Source organism: Amia ocellicauda, chromosome 18 (assembly GCF_036373705.1).
Source record: "Amia ocellicauda isolate fAmiCal2 chromosome 18, fAmiCal2.hap1, whole genome shotgun sequence".
Taxonomy (NCBI): domain Eukaryota; kingdom Metazoa; phylum Chordata; class Actinopteri; order Amiiformes; family Amiidae; genus Amia; species Amia ocellicauda.
The window spans coordinates 17024321-17046194 of record NC_089867.1 but is presented as its reverse complement, the minus strand read 5'-3'; the positions used below and the strand labels follow the sequence as shown (position 1 = coordinate 17046194).

General features: G+C 43.6%; 1 protein-coding gene across 3 annotated transcripts in view; it reads left to right on the top strand.

Annotated features, from left to right (window-relative positions):
* Positions 1 to 21874, top strand: part of agrn (agrin) — a 203931-nt gene that overhangs the window by 99781 nt on the left and 82276 nt on the right. For all 3 annotated transcript variants that reach the window (XM_066691166.1, XM_066691167.1, XM_066691168.1), the window contains one exon: positions 1853 to 1894. In XM_066691166.1, the coding sequence (XP_066547263.1) occupies positions 1853 to 1894 (42 nt within the window). The remainder of the gene's footprint in view (positions 1 to 1852; positions 1895 to 21874) is intronic.

Below are 21874 nucleotides of genomic sequence, written 5' to 3'. Positions count from 1 at the left end.
CCGACAGTTCATTACAGAAGCACTAAAAAGCCCTGACCCGCCCCCCCCCCCTTTCACTTGGCTGTTGACAAGCAATTTTAAGTGTGGCCTAAATTTAAACAGCGCTGGCACCTGGTTATTGCACAGGGGGGGAGTCAAAAGAAATGCCTGTGGCAGATAAAGAAAGTGCAAGTTATTTGTAGATTATTTTATTTGTGCCATTTTATCCCCCGCCCTTCCTCTCCCAGTCATGTCAGGGATTGATGACATGATGTCGAGGTAAGGAGAGCAACAAGGAGAAAGCGTGTGATGTTTTGGAAACGCACATTTTCATTTCAAAGCAGGCCCTTCACGTTGCTGTGACACTGTGTGCTGTTCCGATAAGCGACCATGTGCACAGTGTAACGAGTAAATTATGTAGCTTTTCGCTCTACTTACCCTGACAGCCTTCTTTACAGGGCTATGACTTATGCATCATTTTTATTCCAATATCTTTTTTTTCACTTCTTTTCTTTTCATCCTCCAAAATATAGAAGTCATGCATGCTTTGCAAATGAACACTAACTCAGGTGTCTGAGGGAACCCCCCCTCTCTGACCACAGGGGCTCAAGACACACCATAGCTGTCGAGTCGTTTTCTTGCCTTGTCTGTTATCTACTTCGTCTTCATTTGTGATATCAGGTGTGCTCGTATTTTCTCAGCTTGTTTTGAGGGGATTCAGTGCCCCACAGAATCGGGTAAGGGCTTTCGTGACCGCTGTGACTGTTACACAGTATAGTTCTGGATGGGCTCATGTTCTAAACCAGTACTGTTGTCTGTCTTGGCATGAGAATCTTGCACTGATTTTTGTACCCTCCTCTAGTATAATCTACTTAACTTCGGGCAATATGACATAAATCATTCATTGCTTTTTCTGTAAAACTGTTTTAGTGAAATGTGCATATTTTTGGACAACCCAGTTGCCCAGACAAAGGGTGTCTGCTGAGAAAATGTATAAAAATCATAATAAATAAAGGCTTCCCTAAGGAGAATTCCACAGAGAAGTGGCTTCCCTGTTCCCTCACAGATAGTGATGCTGACCCTTGACCCCGTTGTAAAGAAAGTCAATTTCATGCTGGACAGTGCATTGGCTTGCTGAGTTGACATTTTACTTTAGTGGGACAAACACCCAGTCCTTATTGCCCGCTCACTGTACTTAAGCTGTAATCTGCAGCAGGGTTGACCCCTGGGGTGATTCATGTTGAAAGGGGTTTAATGTTTCTGTCTGTATTCTGATTATTGATTGATTGATTGATTTAAATGTCCCTCGTGGGAATGCTCTAACACCATATGGACTATCTGCCTTAAACTGTAAACCGCAAACAAGATTTGCAGCAGGTATTGTTGATTGCTGTGATTTTTAAAATTTGTATTCCATTCCCCTGATATTTCTGTTTAAAAGCGATAACTTCTAAAAAAATAACTACAAAAAAATCCCCAATGGGAAACAGGGCATTCTTTGACTGACAGAGAGACACAGAGAGTTGTTATACTCCTCTGCACTGGGGAAGAGATCTGCATGGATTCACAGTTGTGCTGTTTATCAGGTGTTTAACCAGCCAACTCACCAATCCATCAGTCCATCCCTTTTATTTAATATAGCAACCATCGCAAAGTTGCCATAGAGTGCTTTACAGATTCAAACACAAATACAAAATGTAAGAGAAATAAGAGAAAATATGTCTCTGTTTAAGCCCCCCCCCTCGTCATTAAACAATCCTAATAACAGGGTGATTGGGTGGATCCATGCATTGCTGTTCATGTCATCACCGGCACTGATAAGCTGTGCTGTATCGAACAAGACCACTGACATTTATCTTTTTTTCCATTCTAGACAAGCCAGTCACTTTCACTCCGGCCCACCAGGCTCCTGATGGTAAGTTCCTCCTTTTTGGTCTCAATTATGGCAAAGTATTTTGAAGACCTCCTTATCCATCCCCAGTCTCCCTGTCCCACTGTCCCCCTGTCCCCCTGTCCCCTATGCATGCATTGTCTGTGTCCTTTGCTGAAGTGTTGAAATGAAGCCGTATTTGCTCCCTTGGTTTGCATCCAAAAGAAGATCATGTCTTTGAAGGGTATTTTGATAGCTAGATTATGCCCAGCATTGTTGAAGCATCTTCACTGTGTCATATCTACTATTTTACATACCTCTCCTCCAGCCGCAGAAGCCTTCCATTCTCCCCTTACTTGTCACTGTACTTAAGACAGACACTCATGCACTACTTGCACACTGCGCTGCTGGTATTTATCACACAGCCTGCCCCTTCACAGACAAGGACTTACCATACATACCATGCACTGTTTACTGGATCCTATTTTTGGATGCAAAATCATTAATTAAAAGACAACAATTTATTGGCAAACGGTGGCTCTTTCCGCACTTTAATTGGGGAAGCAGCTGTTTTTCTTATGGTCTTATGAATATTCATGCTGCTCTGGAAGACTGCAGCTTAGACAACCGTCAGAGATGCAGCTCCCCTCGCAGTGCTGAAGGTGTGTGTGTGCCTGTTTGTGTAAGCTCCCACTCACACACACAAACATACTCACTCCCACACCCACTTTTACACACTCATGCACCTGCACTCGCACACACACACATGCACACACACACACGCATGCACGCACACACGCACACACACACACACACACACACACACACACAAACATACTCACTCCCACACCCACTTTTACACACTCATGCACCTGCACTCGCACACACACACATGCACACACACACACGCATGCACGCACACACGCACACACACACACACACACACACACACACACAAACATACTCACTCCCACACCCACTTTTACACACTCATGCACCTGCACTCGCACACACACACACACACACACGCACACACACGCACACACGCACACACACACACACACGCACACACACACACACTCGCACACACACACACACACACACACACATGCACACACACACACACACACACACGCACACACACGCACGCACACATGCACGCACGCACACACACACACACACGCACACACGCACACACACACACACGCACACACACACACACACACACACACACACACATGCACACGCACGAACACACACACATACATGCACACAGAGGAAGGATAAGTTCAGAAAGCCAGGAGGAATGCGAAGCTTGTTTTTATTCCACATTATGTATTTGGTTTTCAGTCACTGCTACTAAATGGTATGAAATTGCCTTGCACAACCAAACCGTGTTAATCAGAAAAGAAATAATGTTTTGTTTGTTTTTTAATATATTTGTTTGTTTTATTCATGGGGAAAAAAAAGAGTCTGAAATGGATAGAAAATAAGCCTAATGAAATTAAAACTCCCCAGCTGCATTACATTGGCAGACGTGAGTGCGCCTGGCTCCAGGTTTCATTCTCATTTACGTTTTGCCAATGGAAAGAAAGAAAGAAGAAGAAAACTGCAGATAAAATGGATGATTTGATATATGAAAAAAAGAAAGAAAGAGTGCCTGTCTGGTCATCGAAGTAAATAAAAAGTGCATTGTTTCAGGTGAGCCAGGGAGGGGTTACTTGTCCCCATTAACCATACTCTCACACTGTGGAATGGGCAGGTGGGGGAAGGTGCATGGATAGTTAAACTATAGTAATCCAGTAGAACATATAAAGCAAGCACCTGAGATAAACATTTGCTATTATATACATATTTATTGATCCAGTTATTGATAGTCCTTACCTATGTGATGATGAGGATAAAGCAATTATTGTTATGGTTATTATAATTCAGATTTTTCGCATTGTCTTCATATTGTTCTGGTTTGTCAGTGAATCGGTATAAAGTTCCACCGATCCTTTAAGTGAGTGTAATTGAAAGGATGAAAGGGCAGTAAAGTGATTCATTTTATTGGCAGTTACTACCTACGGTGTTGCGTAAAATGTAGCAAATTGATTCACTTTAAAAACGAGTTGAATCTGAGCAGGATGTCCTTCTCCTCTTCTTTGTCTCATGTAGTCTCTCAGCATTGTATTATCACAAAATACTTCATTATGGAAAGAAAGGCCACCGATCCGCAGGCGTCTCTGGCAGACTAATCATATTGAATATTCTCTTCTGCAGCAGTTGAGTGGCTGGGTTTAATAAGGCCGTCTTTATTTAAAAACAAAATAAAAGCGTCTGCGGCTTTCGGCAAGAAAGCGGTCGGTTAGACATTGAAGTGACCCTTAAAGTTTTGGTTTGTTCTCACTTGAAGACGCGAGGCTTAGCTTTGTGGGAAACATATCTGCAATTAACAGGAGATCCTGACTAATAAAAGCCATCTAATCAGCAACTCAAAACTGACACAGTAATAAAGGACTCTCTAATTAGTCTTGCATGTATTTAAATCCAAAATCTTGGCAGCAAGGATAATTTCAGCTCGTCATGGCAGGACTATAATACCCATTGTCGAGAATTAGCCTGTTATTTTAAGATTGAAAACTGACAGATTTGATAAAATACAAACACACACAGGACACGCCCACACAGAGACATGCCACACCAACACGCCTACCCTCTCTTTTAGAATATTCAACGTTAATTGTAAGTAGGATTTAGCAAGCTGAATTCTGAAATTATTCTGGAACGATTTTTAAAAAGTATAATCTTGTGTAAAAAGGAAATAAGAACAATCGTCATCCTTTGCTCTGGTTTAGTGTCCCTCTTTGCTCAGTCTTCGGTTTCATTAGCCATGTTTATTTGGCTTGTTTTTTTCAGAGGATCTGTTAATCTGAAAGATTTGGGACCAACGGTCGCCTCCTCCCTTCTCATGTCTCACTTGGTGTTTGACTGATTTTTGGGGGAAATTGAGATTTTGACTGAAAATGAACAATACTTGGCTTATTATTTAAAATGTATATTATATAAATCTGGAACCTGATAATAACTTGGAAAGTTGTGTTTGCTGGTTACTATTGTATCCTCCAACAGGCTTGTCTTCCATCATGAATTCCAGCTCCAGCCTGCCATGTTAACACCAGAATAGAAATGATAGGAAAAGCACACACACACTCTCATACACACACACAAAAACTTTTAACCCCCGACCTCAATTTGTGTTAGTTACTGGCACTGGCCTCTGGGGGTAGCGGGGGTATGCTGTACCTGCGATTGCAAATTACACCAGAGTTGAAAAGCAATTTATCCTGCCTCATTGTGCTGTGCCTGTTCCTCCCTGACTCAGGTGAGCACTGTGCCCGTCTCCCTGAGAGGGGGATTGAGCATCTATCGGCTCATGGAAACGATAGAGTAAAATCCACACAGACACACTCTCTCCAAACAGGACTCTGATAAATCATGCAGTCCCGCTGCATTTTTTGTCAGCCATGCCCTCATCTAGACAGAGCAGGATTAATTATTACCACTGAGCACAATCTTAATTAAATCTTTTCATGTCACGGATTTCATTGAAAAGAGTCCGGAATCGTTTTCATCTTTCACGAGCGGCGCAGGGCGGCACGGCATTGTGACATCATCGGTGCCCACTTTTGTGCAATCGTGGGTTAGCCTGCTTTATTTGTTTATTAGCAGACGCCCTTGTCCTGGGTGAATTCGTTTTCGCAAAACATTTTCAAAACATTACAGGAAGTGCAGGAAATACATTTGTGCAATATTCAATCAATACACATCCCAGTACTCCTTGTTTTCCACGAGACAGGGAGCGACCCAAAGATATGCGAGGGAAGGGACCCCTGCAATGTAGAGGGGTCCAAGGTGGGTTTAACCTCTTGAGGTGCCCCACATTTTCTCAGGATCAAAGGCATCTGTGATTCAATTCTGCTCAGAAATGGTGGTGTGAACGTGAGAGAGCTTGTAACCAGCTCCATTCTTTGCAGTGGTAGTCAAAAGCATTCACGTCCTTCACAGTTTTTCACCATGTCCTTTGCTGGTTCATGAGCTTTCATTAAATATTGTGGGTGAAACTATTGCTAGTTCTAATTGGAGTGGGAGTCCAAAGGGTGATTTGTTTCAGTCAACTTGGGTCTGTCCCATTTTCCTCTCTGGGGCTGGATCAGTGCCTCAACAAACTCTGGAAAGACATCACTGGTAAATTGGCAGAGTGTAAGCATCCCTAGCTATTAAAACTAAACCAATTGCCAAATAGCGCAGTTGCGAGCAACGGGTGTGATTACTTTTGACTCGCAACACCAACAACACGATCAACTTTCTAATAATTTGTTGTTCCAGACAGTGTTTTCTTTGTGGGTAGCTGAAATTACTTCTGAGATGAGAGAGACAGAGAGAGAGAGAGAGAGAGAGAGAGAGAGAGAGAGAGAGAGAGAGAGAGAGAGAGAGAGATTAGATTACCATGGAGGGAGGGAGCTTCATTTTAGAGGGAGAGAGAGTGGCCATACTGTGTATTATGGAGTAATGTTAATGTCTTTGGCATCACAATTGTCTGACCCACCAGTGATGCCAATTTAAAGATTTGTAGAGGAAAAGAGAGAGAGGAAAAAAGAGAGCAGCGAAAAAGAAAAAAATATATATACCCAGCTTTGTCTCCAGTATTAATGCATGTGACACCGAGCTCACTGTTACAGGGGGATGTAGCGAGGAACGGGTGATATTGATCCAGGAGAAGACAGAGGCTCAGATATGGAGAGTACTGGTGTGGACGCCTGCAGCTCAGAACAATTTCTTCTTGGAGAAAAGGGTTAGCTGAGGTTTGTCACAGCTAAAATTGTCCTGCACCACTTTATCGGAGAGATAAAGGATGTTAGTGCAACAGAGACTGATCCTAATCACCTGACTGGGTGCTCACAGTTTTACTTCTTTTATGTTGTTCTCAAAAGCAGCTTCAAAAAATAAAATAAATCCAAAAAAAGCATGTAGCTCCAAATCTCAGTACCCCCTGTATTTTAGTCTTGGTACAGCACACTGCCACTCACTGTCCCCTGTCCGTCAGTGCTTGATCTGTGTCTCTCTTGTCCTGGTTTGCATGATGTGTAATTCGATACAAAAATCATCACAGGCGCTCTGCAGCACAGACAGACACATGTTCATTTCGATTTCAGGAGCTGTCTACGGGGTTTGAAAGATGCAACTCACTATTTTTATTATTGGAGATCTCTAAACTTACTCGACATGTGTTTTGTGTGATGGAGAAGGATTGGAGATTTGGTTGTTGTTGTTGCTGTTGTTTCCTGCTGTGCATCGTTGAGTGCGCTTGTATAGACAAAGTGGAATGCATGGAATGGCACTTGACCACAGGCACCTCAGCTCTCCAAACCAGGGAATTTCCTCAGCTGTAAGCTTGTGCACGCCCCGGTGTCTGTGTCCAGGTGATGTGCGGCAATCTAAAACACCTAACTCCCTTATACTAGACAAGTGGATTTTAGTCAAGGGGAAGTTGGTGTGAGTGCTATGATTTGCTGAATATGGCAAGGTATAAATCCGTGCTGTAATGCATCCTATTTGAAACGCATTTTCTTTTTTTTCTCTTTTTCATTAAATGGTGCCAGAGAAGAGTAAGAGACTGTCTGCGAAGCCATATCGTATCAGAACCAAAAAAAAAGAGCCAAAAGAATAATTCCCTCATTGTAACAGTAACCTACATCCTGGTCTATAAATACACTCGACGGCCAACTGAAAGCCGAGGGTGCTACACTCTCGCTTTCATTCTGCGAGTATCAGAACTTGATTGTAAATGATTCCAGTTCATCCTAATCTAATTTGTATTGTTTCCTCGGCTTCCCCTTAATAGCTTGTTTGACATGTGTGCTCCGCACCGCTGCACACAATTATGACAAGGTACTTAGGCTGTTAAAGAAGGCTTGCAGCCAAATTTTATTGACACTGTTTACTGAGTCGGGCCACTGGATTCCAGTGCCTCCAGTCGCTGCAGTGTCTGGTCCTGTTCTTGTGTTGTTTTTCTAGCCCTTTGAAAAATAGTGAAAAGAAATTAAAAAGTTGAGCTTACAGATGTTTTTCCCCCCTGTCCCCCCTTTTGTTAATGAAGTTGATACCGCCAGCAGGCTTTTGACTAAAGCCGAATTATGAAGAGAGAGGGAGGGAGAGACAGAGAGAGAGGGAGAGAGGGAGCGGGAGACGTTCAATCCAGCTGCTCTTGTGTTTTTGCTTGCTGTTTAATGATATACCTCGGAATCTCTAATTGAAACAGAACAAATAGAACCTGTTTTGTATGCAGACGCTTCCGTCGCCTCCAGAGAACCTTGCATCTGTCTGATTTGCATAATGAAAGTGATTGTAGGTGTCAGATGAAGAAGAGCCGAGGCATCTGTAAAGGTGGGGAGTTGAAGGGAATTAACATTCTTCGCTGAATTTATTTCACTTTACTCTGGAAAATGAAAGATGCTTCCTCCACTGCAGGATTCAAACTGTGTCCAGATGCAGAAAGCACTTTTGCTGTAATGTATTTATTTTTTGTTAATTTCTGCGGGGGTCTGTTGGGGGGTGTTAACAAGAGACTCCATGTTAGTTTGCGATCGTTAACGAACATACCGACTCTGCTGAAGCGCCGACTAAAACCACGAGCCGCTTTTTCACCACCACCTCCAGCTCCCAAATCAACTACCTCAATAAATAAATCCATACAAAAATAAAATACACTCACCTAAAGGATTATTAGGAACCCCTGTTCAATTTCTCATTAATGCAATTATCTAACCAACCAATCACATGGCAGTTGCTTCAATGCATTTAGGGGTGTGGTCCTGGTCAAGACAATCTCCTGAACTCCAAACTGAATGTCTGAATGGGAAAGAAAGGTGATTTAAGCAATTTTGAGCGTGGCATGGTTGTTGGTGCCAGACGGGCCGGTCTGAGTATTTCACAATCTGCTCAGTTACTGGGATTTTCACGCACAACCATGTCTAGGGTTTACAAAGAATGGTGTGAAAAGGGAAAAACATCCAGTATGCGGCAGTCCTGTGGGCGAAAATGCCTTGTTGATGCTAGAGGTCAGAGGAGAATGGGCCGACTGATTCAAGCTGATAGAAGAGCAACTTTGACTGAAATAACCACTCGTTACAACCGAGGTATGCAGCAAAGCATTTGTGAAGCCACAACACGTACAACCTTGAGGCGGATGGGCTACAACAGCAGAAGACCCCACCGGGTACCACTCATCTCCACTACAAATAGGAAAAAGAGGCTACAATTTGCACAAGCTCACCAAAATTGGACAGTTGAAGACTGGAAAAATGTTGCCTGGTCTGATGAGTCTCGATTTCTGTTGAGACATTCAGATGGTAGAGTCAGAATTTGGCGTAAACAGAATGAGAACATGGATCCATCATGCCTTGTTACCACTGTGCAGGCTGGTGGTGGTGGTGTAATGGTGTGGGGGATGTTTTCTTGGCACACTTTAGGCCCCTTAGTGCCAATTGGGCATCGTTTAAATGCCACGGCCTACCTGAGCATTGTTTCTGACCATGTCCATCCCTTTATGACCACCATGTACCCATCCTCTGATGGCTACTTCCAGCAGGATAATGCACCATGTCACAAAGGTCGAATCATTTCAAATTGGTTTCTTGAACATGACAATGAGTTCACTGTACTAAACTGGCCCCCACAGTCACCAGATCTCAACCCAATAGAGCATCTTTGGGATGTGGTGGAACGGGAGCTTCGTGCCCTGGATGTGCATCCCACAAATCTCCATCAACTGCAAGATGCTATCCTATCAATATGGGCCAACATTTCTAAAGAATGCTTTCAGCACCACGTATAATTAAGGCAGTTCTGAAGGCGAAAGGGGGTCAAACACAGTATTAGTATGGTGTTCCTAATAATCCTTTAGGTGAGTGTATATATATATATATATATACACACACACACTCTCTTCACCTCAGCTGCCCCCCCATATCACCTTCCCATCTCAGCCCACCACATGGCTGGACTCTTGGCATTTCCTCCCCCAGCTGATCCTCACACTCAGCCGAGGGTTTCCGAATCGCTCTTCTGCCATATGTGCAGGAAATCTGTAAGCGATGCCGTGCTATTAATGTACTCGGCAAACTCTCCTCCCACAGCTCCCTGGGGCTCTAGCTGGAGGTTCCTAAGTAACAAGCGCAGTAACGTCTCGTTAGGAGGTGTGGAGGCCAGACAAGTGGAGTGCAACATCAGCGGAGAGCTGGGGTTCAGGTTGGATCCACCAGGTTGCTGGGGAACTCTATACAAATATGAAACCACCATCCCACGTTGGTGTACAGATATATTTATTTATTTAAACTTAAAAACACCGCCGTGAGTTCTCCTCTGCAAATACGCTGTCAGTGAGAAGAGATCACATGAACTAGAAGGAGGAGGGGGTGGGGGTGCAGCTCTATTGTCAGGATGATATTTAATACCAGTGCCCCCAACCCCCCCCCCCCCCCCCCCCCACCACCAGGGAATTACTCAGAGGTCTTGTGGCAAAAGGAGAGATTTGTAATGTACGTCTCTGTTTCCTGCTCCTTGCTCCTTGCCTTTCTTTTCTGTCTTTGTCCCATTCCCCCAAGACAAGGAGGGTGTCACGGGCGAGTGTTGGCTTCGAATACGAGGGGAGATCACGACATGACCGAGGCGCTCCCCTTGTCTGGAGGATGTAGGGATGTTAGTCCCTTTTGTGCTGGATTTTGCATTTTTGGAGCACTATAGCACACACACAGATCTATATAGTGCCTTTCTAACCTTGAATCTGGCCCCCCTGTTCATTGGCTGTTGAGAGCCGACCCTGGTAGCTCTCTGCATGCTTGCAGGGTGTGAGAAGGAGACCTGGCATTGATTTTGTGTGTTATTGTATTTTTTTTACCAGCCAACCAAAGCAGTACATTTCTTCAGCCACGCTGTCATACATTCTATTAATCCCCGGGTCATTCTGCAACAGTCTGTGGAAGAGAGGATGTGCAATGCTAAAACCCACTTTCTAGAGGGTGATGGGAGGGAAGGGGAGCAATATTGTATGTGTGTTATAGATAGTGAGTGTCTGTGTGTGTGTGTGTGTGTGTGTGTGTGAGACCCTGTTCACATTTGAGATTTAGGCCGTCCCAGGGCCGCCATAACTCATTTGTGAAAGGGGTCTCATGTGGGAAGTGGAGTCGGGGGCTGGTGGTGCTTTGGAGAGAGAAGTAAATTGTGCATTAATGGATTGTAACAAAAACTGTAAAGTCAGGTCAAACAGAAACAAACCTCTGCCCAGTTCTACTGTGAAAGTTGTGTGATATTTTCCCAGTCGATTTTGTTTCTCGTTGTATCAAGAAAGCAGTAACATGTATGTAGGTTGTTATTGGAGGCCTGGTAATTGCACCTTGCTGGTTTTGTTTTGTGCTATATGTGTTTCAGTCGAAACACTTCCCACTTCTCTCTGAACAACTGACACGGTTCCTCTGTGATCGGGGGACTGGTTAAGCCAATAGTCTAAATGCAGGCTTATAATTAGATGCATATATCCTTGTTCATAAAACATTTACCAACCACGCTAAGATCTTTTTTTCTTTCTGCCGAGGAGTAGAGAACACAATGAAGTTGTGAAAGTGTCACTTGCATCTTTCAGATCTCTATTTTAAGATTCTCTTTATGCAGTTTAAACATTGCCTTCTTATTTTTAATTTAGAAAAAATAAATAAACGTGGCCAAGATGTTCCAAAGATCCCAGCAATTGAGAATGAAAAGTATGCTACAATACAGGTGTCTCGTTCTGCCTTTGTCCAATGTGATCATTCTCCTGTTTAACTGCCCCCCACCCCCCTTTGAGGTGCTGTTTTTGAAGTCATGCAATAAGGGATTCTTACTAACTTCAAATATTTTGCAGGCACGCTAATCTTTGTTAGGCCTAATTCTACCAGGAATTTCCCAAAGTTAAATGAATGAGAGCCGTATGAGAGTGTATTCTTATTAATTTATATTTCCAATTGCTGTTGGCCCTTTAGGAGTTTTTGTTTCTCTCTTCTTCATGCCAAATGGTTGACTTTCACCTTCTCTATCACTCTCTCACATTGTTGTGTTAATCTGTGAAATGCTCGGTGGCAACCTTGCGAAGGGTGTTATGACAAATAGAAACTGAATGGATTGATTGATTGATTGATTGATTGATTGGTCTGTAAACAGCCCTACAGGATTGTTAAACCTCTTGTAATATGCTGCAGTTAAGTCCATCTCCTATTCTGAGAAGACTTTCAAGGACTGCTTGTCTGGGCATTATCTAACACGTTATGAAAGATGCACAGGAATGATAGGGAAAGGACAGAGATTGGCGTAATGCATCGCATTTCTCCCGTCGCTTCCTTCATTTGGTGTTTTTATGATGCATTTGTCCACCACTGTCATTTCAACATGCAATTCTGAACCTTTTCTGATTTTGTTTTAGTTGGAACAGCATTTAGTGTCTCAAGGAGCAATACAGAGTTTTTTCCTAAGACATTTTCCCTGGTGCACGAGCATCTGACTGGTCTACCAGAGACAATTCCTCAGGGCATCAGGAGTTTCATATTTTACCTGTAGGTGCAAACAGGTGTTACACAGATGTTTTGGCCTTGAATATTTATGAAAACCAGTTATTTTATATAGTTTTGTTTTCAGTCCCCAAGGAGAGAGAGGGCTTCAGAGAAGCAGACAGACGTGAGGCCTCCCATCATGTTTATTTTATAGGCAGCCTCTGATGTTGAATGCAACTCGGTAGAAAGTTGGTGGAGACCAGTTTCCTTGATTTGAGTGACAGTGATCTGGATATCAGTTCAACACTATTTTGTAGTTTAAGCATCATCTTTGAAAGCACTTTTTCAGCCAGGAGAGCTGGGCTATTTCTCCTTGTTCCTTTTTGTAGAAATAGCAGTTAATTTCAAGCATCCATGAGCTCCATTGCTTACACTTACTTACTGTATCCTCTCTCCTTAGCTAGCGTGCGGCTGCCCTTTAAATATAATACCGCGTCTCTGTGGGATATTGCTGGTAAAATATTTAGAGTAAATAAACATATTATCGAGCCCTTGTCAGTACAGTACATTTACCCACCGCTGTAGTGCTCAGGAATTTCAGAGTGTTTGGGCAGCAAGGCTTAATACACCAAGTGACCCCTAACCTGAGCTGCTTGGAGCAGGTACACATAACGCAATCATAAAATAAATAAAAGCATGCATCTTAACAGTGGGAGGGGAACAAAGATTATACGTTTTGTTCCCCAGATGTGAATGCATGCATTACTTAGTTTTCAGATGATTTTTTTTGTTTGTTTTTAAGAAACACACAGACACAAGCAAAGAATAACAAAGCAAACAAGGTTTTCTCATCACAGATCAGTGAACACAATGCTGCTCAGTGTACGTTTTTCTTTTTCTTTTTGTATGCTGCTTTGTGAGTAAGCAGGTTTTTAATAGCGGTGGGAGCTAGTTAGGGACTCTGCTAACAGGTTTCTACACTCATTACCATATGCAGAATATCCCCCGGATAGAAATGCAGAATAGCGAGATGGTACTTTAATGATTGATCGGTAACATAGAGGTACTTTTTAAAATGTTCTTTTTTTTTTTTTTTTCCTCAAAGATGTAATTACATTTACTGGCATTTGAGCACACCATATGAAACAGATGTGTAATAATGGTGGTCCTCGGTATGGGAAAACCGAACTTCACACTGGAGACCAAACGTGTTTGTGTGCGCTCTTTTTTTCCTTTATGCATTTTTCTTATTAACTAGATACTTGCGTCTATTTTCAGATCTCACTGTGAGCTGCTTTGCCCGAGTCGAAGTCGTTATTTTCTGGTTTGGCAGGGTGCACATTGTTATTTATGCATATGTTACATAAGCGAGCCGACTCTTCTAAAGTGTATCAATTATTGAACAGCCGCAAGTCAGTGCAATCTGTAAACACCGTGTGTCCTAGATCCGAAATAAATAAACAAATAACGAAATGGAGCCGGGATGAGTGTGAAAGCCTGACAGCACGGCGCGGGAGAGGCAGCTCTGCTGTTTAATCTGTCGGAGGAGCTTCACTCATATTATTTGTAGGAGTGGTAAATGAGCCGTAATGTGTCATATTTCCTAGACATTATTGCATTAGAGAGCTGAATTCCAGGAGAAACAAAAACGCGAGTTGCATTGAGCTCGTTAGAACAAGCCCAGGCTCAGCGACCCGCACGCCGAACGGGAGTGCTTCGAACCGGCGGCGTCAGTGACGTCAGTGTTCTGTTCTAGAACTGGAACTGTCCACGCGTGCGTCTGCGTTCTCGTTCGATTCGTTATTATTATTATTATTATTATTATTATTATTATTATTATTATTATACACAAATAGTAATCGCAGCAGATATTATCGGCCGATATTGGTCTTTTACATAAATATCTGTATCGGCACATATTCCACCGATAATGCGCCGATATATTTTCTCAAACTATTGGCTATATTTTTTTTAATTACCATAAGATCCTTCGTCAGGCTTCAGACAATAAATATATACACATTTATTTGGTTTTACAGTCGTTACTATAATCATTTACCATTATGTTTAACATACGTATTAAGTTTCGCTTTCGAGGGCAGTTTTAAATATATTTTAAACACTGTGAGCGGCACTGTTGACTGAACCTGAGAGACCTTGACCAGTGTGATATATAATCTAGACCAGCACTCATATTATTTGCTCTAAAGTATAGAACATGCACATTTTTCTATTTGTGCATGAAATTGCTCGTATACCTTGTCATTTGTTCGACTGTATAAAACATGCACATTTTTATGTTTCCTTTACTCTCCCTTATGCTGCGGTCACACTACACGATTTTAAGCCCGATTTGAGCCCGATTTGGCCCTCACGACAGATCGGCCCTGATCGTTACGACAGGCAGCCGGTCGGGCGCGTCTCGCCGCCGAAGTGTGAGCTGCGCACTGTTCACAAAATCGGGTCGGATTGTAGAAATGGTGTAGTGTGACCCCAGCATTATTTATTTATTTTTTAAATGTTTGGTTTGTGCTTGTTATTTATGATGAAAATGCATGTTAATTTTATTATGTAAAATGTAAAACATCCTGCCTTCAGTGCATATTTGACACAATTTCTCTCTAACAGGGAGAGATTTGAGGGATCAATGCTAGAAAATGTCTGTTATGTATGCTAAAAAAGAAGAAGTAAATATTGGCATATATATATATCAGTAATCAGGAAATTCAGCTTCCCAATTATCGGTATCGGACCCAAAAAACCTGTATCGGTCAGGCCCTAAATAATAGTACAGCTGGTACAGTATCGCCCACTGTTAATAATTAGTAGTAGTAGTAGTATTAACAGATGCCCATCAGAGCCGGGACTGTGAATTAGCGACCAGCTGTTGTACTTCATACAGCTGGCTAATGTGCAGAGGTCATCGTGGGCCTGCTGACAGAGCAGTCTCCTGCGTGTGACAGTAATGAGCCGGTAGGAAAAAGGGATACTTCACTCGCAGATGACTAAAAATACCTTGGGTTTCCGGAAACATCCATTCTTGATGTAAGCTAGGATTAGACAGGTGGATGACACCAGAGCAGACTGGTGTGTGAGTGAGTACATGTCTGGCTGCACAAAACAGGATTACAACCGATCCATACATCACAGACAAGGACAGACTGACACGTGTGGAGGGGTGCGTGTGAGGTGCATGCATTCATTGGTGCGAATGTGCATGAGTGTGTGTCTGTGGATAGAGCACTGTTCACCAAACAGCCCATTCTGTCCAGCCGTGAGCGCTGTGCTGGGGGAGAAGGAGATGCCACGCCCCCTGGTCCGTATGCACTTTAACTCTGACAGGTATGGTCAGCAGTTCAGCTTAAATAGGCCGGTTTAATATGGAAGGTTGATCATGGTGTTACCAGTGTACAGTTAATGGCTACAGATGCGGGTGTTTTGAGTTCCTTCACTCCTCGATGAGCCATAAGTGTGAAGAGAGCTGCCCTGCTGTCTGTGCCTCTCCCAGCTGTACCCTCTGCTTCTGTGGCCCAGGCTTGCTGGTTGGATGAGCATTAGTGTAGCAAAACAAAAATGAGAGACGGAGAGACAGGGTTGGAGCTGCTTTAATAATGCAGGCCTCTGTGCGCCCGAGACCTCTGGGCGGTGGAAGTGGGGCAGGAATCGCTGTAACTGTTAATTAGTGCGTCTTACCAGAGTTTATATAGGGCAGCCTTGAAGGGGCAGGCGGACTGATGGGACCCCGGGGGGAGGCTGATTCACACAGGCTGTGCCTCCAGCCTGACAATCCCAGACGCTCTGCACATTCGATAGACAGCCTCTTGTGCCCTTTATGTGCAATGGGCTGTGACAGCACTGAGAAGGTGAAGATGTCAAAATGGCAACGGGTCCTGGCCCCCTTGCCAGAAGAGTGGCTCAGAGATGGAGCGAAGAAGCTGTGGAATGGACCCCCAAGAGATGAAAGAAGACCGAGATGAAGGGCAGCATGGAAAAGATGGGAAGATGAGAGCAGGCGCTTGGCTGGCAGGCATCGAAACGAGTGGAAACCACTTGGGGAGGCCTTCATCCAGCAGTGGGTGGACAAAGGCTGCTGCTGCTGATGATGATGATGGATATGTGTATTATTTTTTAATGCATCTTGCAGACCTCAGGTCTTTATTGCATCAGCCAACATTCAAGACTTGTAGGCTCCTCCTCATATCTACACTGGGAGTATAGATCAATTGCACCTAGCGAGGGCGTTCGGTTTGTGTGTTTTTATATTCATGGACACACACTTATTTATGTATTTGCATGTGTGGAGAAAGCCTCCGAGCTTCCGCTTCACAACCCAAAATGTCACTGAATGTTGTTGTTTTTATCCGAACAAATTACAGTCTAACGAACCGTTTAGAAATCCCCCCATACAAAATAATAAATAACTAGCGGGATCCTTGATGAATATTTACACCACATCGGGCCGCCTTCTGAAGAGTTAATGCTCACAGATGAGGGTCTCAGCTGGAGACAGGGCCTTGCTCGTCTCCATGGCAACTCCAGCCCAAACCTCATGCACAATTCATGCTGACCTTTCCCTTCCCTGTATAACCCTTTAGTACCTTGCAGCCTGGGTTTTGTGCCCACAGGCGAGCGCCGAGCTCTCCCCATGGAGTTTCGGAGAGGAGCACGCAAAGTGAGACATAAGCATGAAATATTAATGCACATTAATATTTTTTAATATTATTTGAGAGCCGGGGCTGGAGGAGAGGAGAAAGTGAAATGTAATAATGACCCACGCGGAGATAATTGGGGCTGACACTCAATCTATCATTCTGACCGCACATTGTGTACTAAATAAACCAGACAGGTCCTTAATGCAGCGCTCAGGCGGTGTGGCCGCTTGCTTTGTTGTTTGTTCCCCTGTTTTTTTTCAGATTGGATACCTACCGTGTGTATCCCGTTTAGCCAGAACTGATTCTACATTCCTGGTTCAATCTCATCAGTTCGGTTGTAGCTGCACAAAATAGGATTTGCTTAATCGCAGTTCATTTTATTCTCTCAGACTAAATTAGTGATATTAAATGGTAGGATTATGTAGATAGAAAGATGGATGGATAGATAATTGCTATTGTTATTTCATATATTTATGTATTTATTAACTGGAAGCTTTTACAAAGGATCATTGATTCACTGTCAGTTTATTCTGCAAATGTGTTGAGACCACTGTGGACCACTGTGGTTTGTCTTTCCCTGGTGGTTATTACGGTGGAATTATACCTAATTATTGGTCACGTACCATAATTTATTTGCTTAATTAGATGCTGGCGTTTCATTTTCATAATTTGCATAGCAGGCTATTAATGCGGCAGGGTCTAGAGTTGACTGATGTATGATTCTCCATGCATGCAAAAACGTAATATTTTTCTCTCTTCCTTGCTGCGCTGCACACTGTGATTATGGCAAAATAAATAAATAAATAAGCTTGCGTCTACATTTAGAAAACAGGATCTGTTATTTATTTTAGTGTTGTTTTTTTGGTTCGGTTTTTTTGTCATGAGGTTCCCTATATGTTTTTTCACAAGCCCCACAGCTCTGTGGACCAACAATTATCTCTGTTCTGGGGCCTTCATATCTACTGGAGGAAAGAAAAAGAAAACTGACCGGGGGAAAAAAGAAGACATAAATAAATGAAACTGTGAGGCTCCCGTGTCACCGGTCCCGTCAGTAAGCGCGGATCTGCACACAGATAAAGAGCGTTTTCATTTATTCCTGTCGTCCGCTGCATACCCACGGATCTGTGTCCTCTCGCAGCCGGGCTGAGTGAAATGAGCCGCTGTAATCCGCGAGGTTCCTGTGACTAACGCCTCTTAAGTCGCAGTCAACATGAACTTTGCCACAAACGACATAAACCATCTGCTAATTCCCCATCCTCTCAGTCCAGTTCGTGAAGGCCGGGACGGTCCGTGACGTATGCCCCTGTACAAACGGGAGAAGACGTGCAAGCTTTTTCCTCTCTGTGCTCTCCTGGAACCCGGTGCGCTGTGCAGAAATCCAGCTGTGCGCCTGCTTGCATAATACACCAGTGCCCCGTCTCACACGCCTCTCTGATTGCATTTCGTCTCCCACCTGAGGTTTGATCCAGGCTGGTTCTTAGACTGAAGAGGAGAGGAAGGGACAGCAAGTTGTCGGCTGATGTTAGTGTGCCACTGAAGCGGACACTGCACTCAGGGAACTTGAGCCCTGGATTTGACTGTGTATTGCTTTGTTATCTCCAGGCCATATCCCATATTTAAAATAAATAGTTGACATAGGGCCAGGGTCACAAAATAGTGGCACACTTTGGAAAGTAAGGTCTGCAATTGTGCTTTAGCAGGCTGCCACTGTTATTCTTGATTTTCCTTTCTTTGGGTGGTAGTAAATCGATATTCTAAGGGGGAATGGCAGGGTGTATTTTTCCAACTGCTCTCTGCTCTGAGAGAGGGACCTATTGAGGAACTCAAAGCGCCAAACTACAGCTGTTCCAGAATTGCCCTGTAAAAAAAGCAAAACCCATAGTAAGCTAGCTAGAGATTTTCCTTTTTTAAAAGTGATAATAGGTTTCAATCAAGTCCTGTGGAGATTGAACCGTGTGGAAAATTAACTTGGCTTTTGTTGAACGCATCTCATTGATTTCGCTAATGAAGAGGCGGGCGCTGCACTCCGGGCTCCGTCCTCGTCAGCCGGCTGAGACTTGATCTAGATGCATGAGGTCAGGGTTCACTAATGGTCCTATCAGCTGTCGGCAGCCCAGTGCAGAGATTGCTTTTAATGACATCATTAGTATAACCCCTAGTGCTGCAGTAATCGTAACCCTCTCCAAATTTCAATTTCCTCTCCGCTCTACAGTGGTGCATTAATAACAATGTAGCGGAGGGTGTTGTACATTTAAGTGTCGTAAAGGGATTGTGTTAAAAAAATATTTCAGGTTTTTTCCCCCATTTCATTACAAAAACATTACATAGTGGTTCTACCAGCCCTTTGTCAAGATGATTGTGTCTCATGGTGAGACCTATACTGGCCTACACCCGGTACGCAGCTGTCTTCTGGGCTTTATCTCACGTCCCAATACTGTAGGTTATATTGTGTGTGTGTGTGTGTGTGTGTGTGTGTGTGTGTGTGTAAAGCATAATGAAATGCTTGTTACTGAGAAGTATTTTGCTCCTCACTTTTGCTGCCAAATTGGATCTGAACTGAAAAACATTATTTATAGACAAAAATGCAACAAACAAACATGGAAAAAATAAACCGATAATTTATTCATTAAACATCCCTTATTTCTCAGTTGCACATTTTCTAACCCACACATCATATTTTCCTCTGAAATTAGGGGTGAAATGGGATGAATGCTGCTCCAATTAGCGATGTTTCTTGTCACAGTCGTTATCTGAAAGGGAGGAGGAGAGAAAAAAACAGAAACACATTCAACATTCTCTTTTTGGCTTGTTTGGTTGCTTTTAACATGGAAGAGCTGTGGTCTAAGAGACGCTTAGAGCCGAAGAAAGAAAGGGAAGCGGCGAAGGAGTTGAGTCTGAATAGGAAGGTCGCCTTTATTGAATCTCGTTATTGCTGAGTAATGTAGTAATTTGTGCCATAAAGAAATCTCCCAAAGCCAATCTGACGGTGTCCAGTGAGTTTAGAGAAAACTAGAAAGCAGACTGAGGCACTTATTCTTTAATGTCTGACGGCAATCTATTCACTGCAGTGCACAGTGGAGAAGTCCAGCCATGTCTGTTAATATCAAAACGTTTGCTGTGCTGTAGACGACATGGAGAAATCTGCGTAAACACTTGTGGAAATGTGATCATGCCTGTGTTACACCCATCCCCTGCTTTCCACGACAGCGGAGGGAAACGGTTAAGTGTTTGATTGATAGAAGGGAAAGTGTGGTGCGATTTAAAAAACAAAATGATACGCTGCAGTCCTCCACAGAGAGAAGGAGGGAGCGAGAGAGAGAGTTATTAAACAAACCCCAGGCAGCGGACGGGCGAAAGACGAGAATCGCTCCGCGTGACGGCGGCTTAAACGAGCTTCGCTGACATTGAAAATGCCGAATTGATGGGCGGGCTTCATTGTGCACTGACAGGCCTTTGAGTGAAAAGTAAGCTTATTGCCGATGCAGACAGATCCCCCTCCCCCTTTTCTTTCTGGATTGACCTGCGAGAAAGAATATAAAGTGATTTGTGGGTATTGATCTGCTCGCTATTGATCATGCTTCACTCAAAGAGATGGAAGTGTCTTCTCTGGGACTGACATCTCTCCATGGCGAGTCCTGTCCCCACTCTGACACTCGCTCAGTGTCTGCCCATGCAAGAGCGCTCTGCTGCGGCCAGATTTAGGTGTTAGAGAGGGCTCTTGTCAACAGGCTTCTCTTCCACTTTCCTCACTGCATTACTGTTATTGTTGCTGATGTGTTTATTAGTTGACGTGTGAGTGTCATGCAGTGAGTCATTGGGCGTATCCCAGGAGAAACCTTCTCAAAGGAATGCATTGCATGGTGCTGTGGTCCAGATGGGCACAGGGCACAGGAGGTAGGATCGGTGAAATCTATGCAAAAAGCAATACATGCCTAATGCTGTAGTTGCACGGCCAGAATCAAAGCGGAACAGATTTGGAGCCGGTAGGTGGCTGTATCCTGGAACGAGCGTGAGATTTGGGGAGGAGGTGGGACTGGGCACCGTCCTGATGTTCATGCTTGGCGATTGGCAGAGAACAGCTGTGGCCACCAAATGGAATGACATCTCAGTGCGTCTGCTACGAACGCCGGCTCAATTCGGTCATTACTTCAGTGTCTCTGCCCCCCACCGTCTTCTCAGTGTGACTCCAAAAACACTGCGCTTCTCAGGCAGAATAAGCGGTTATCTTCCTCAACCACCCTCCCCTGATCCGCCATCACCTCTCCAGCTTTGGATGATTGAAGATTGCTCTGGACCAATCTCTGTTCTTTCTTTTTTTGAGGGGGGTGGAGGGGGATGCTGGGGAGAAAAAAAAAGACACTAGGGTGAGAGAGCGAAAGCATGTAGAGAGAGAGGGAGAGAGAAACGAGAGCACTTTACTCTAACAGGGGCTTTCGACTGTTTTAATAATTTAATCTTGCGATGAGCCTGCCAAGGCGATGGTGATTTATTAATGTATATTTCAGGAAGTTGTAATCTGTTCATAGCTCGCCTGCTTTCCTTTGTGTTTGAGATGAAAGGTGACAGAATCGGGACTGCTAATATATCTGCATTATTAATACAGTCTGCACGGACAAAACTGGTTTGTTTGTTATTTAGGAAAGTAGGAGCAGGAGCAAGACACATTGGGACAATGAAACAATGAAACAGACCCTCTTCACACACTAATATATGAGGATTTCCTGCCCCTAAAAAATCTTCATTGCTTGTGAGTAAAATGCCAATTTGTCAGTTTAACACGATGAGAAATGTAGCTTACAGGGCTCCTGCAA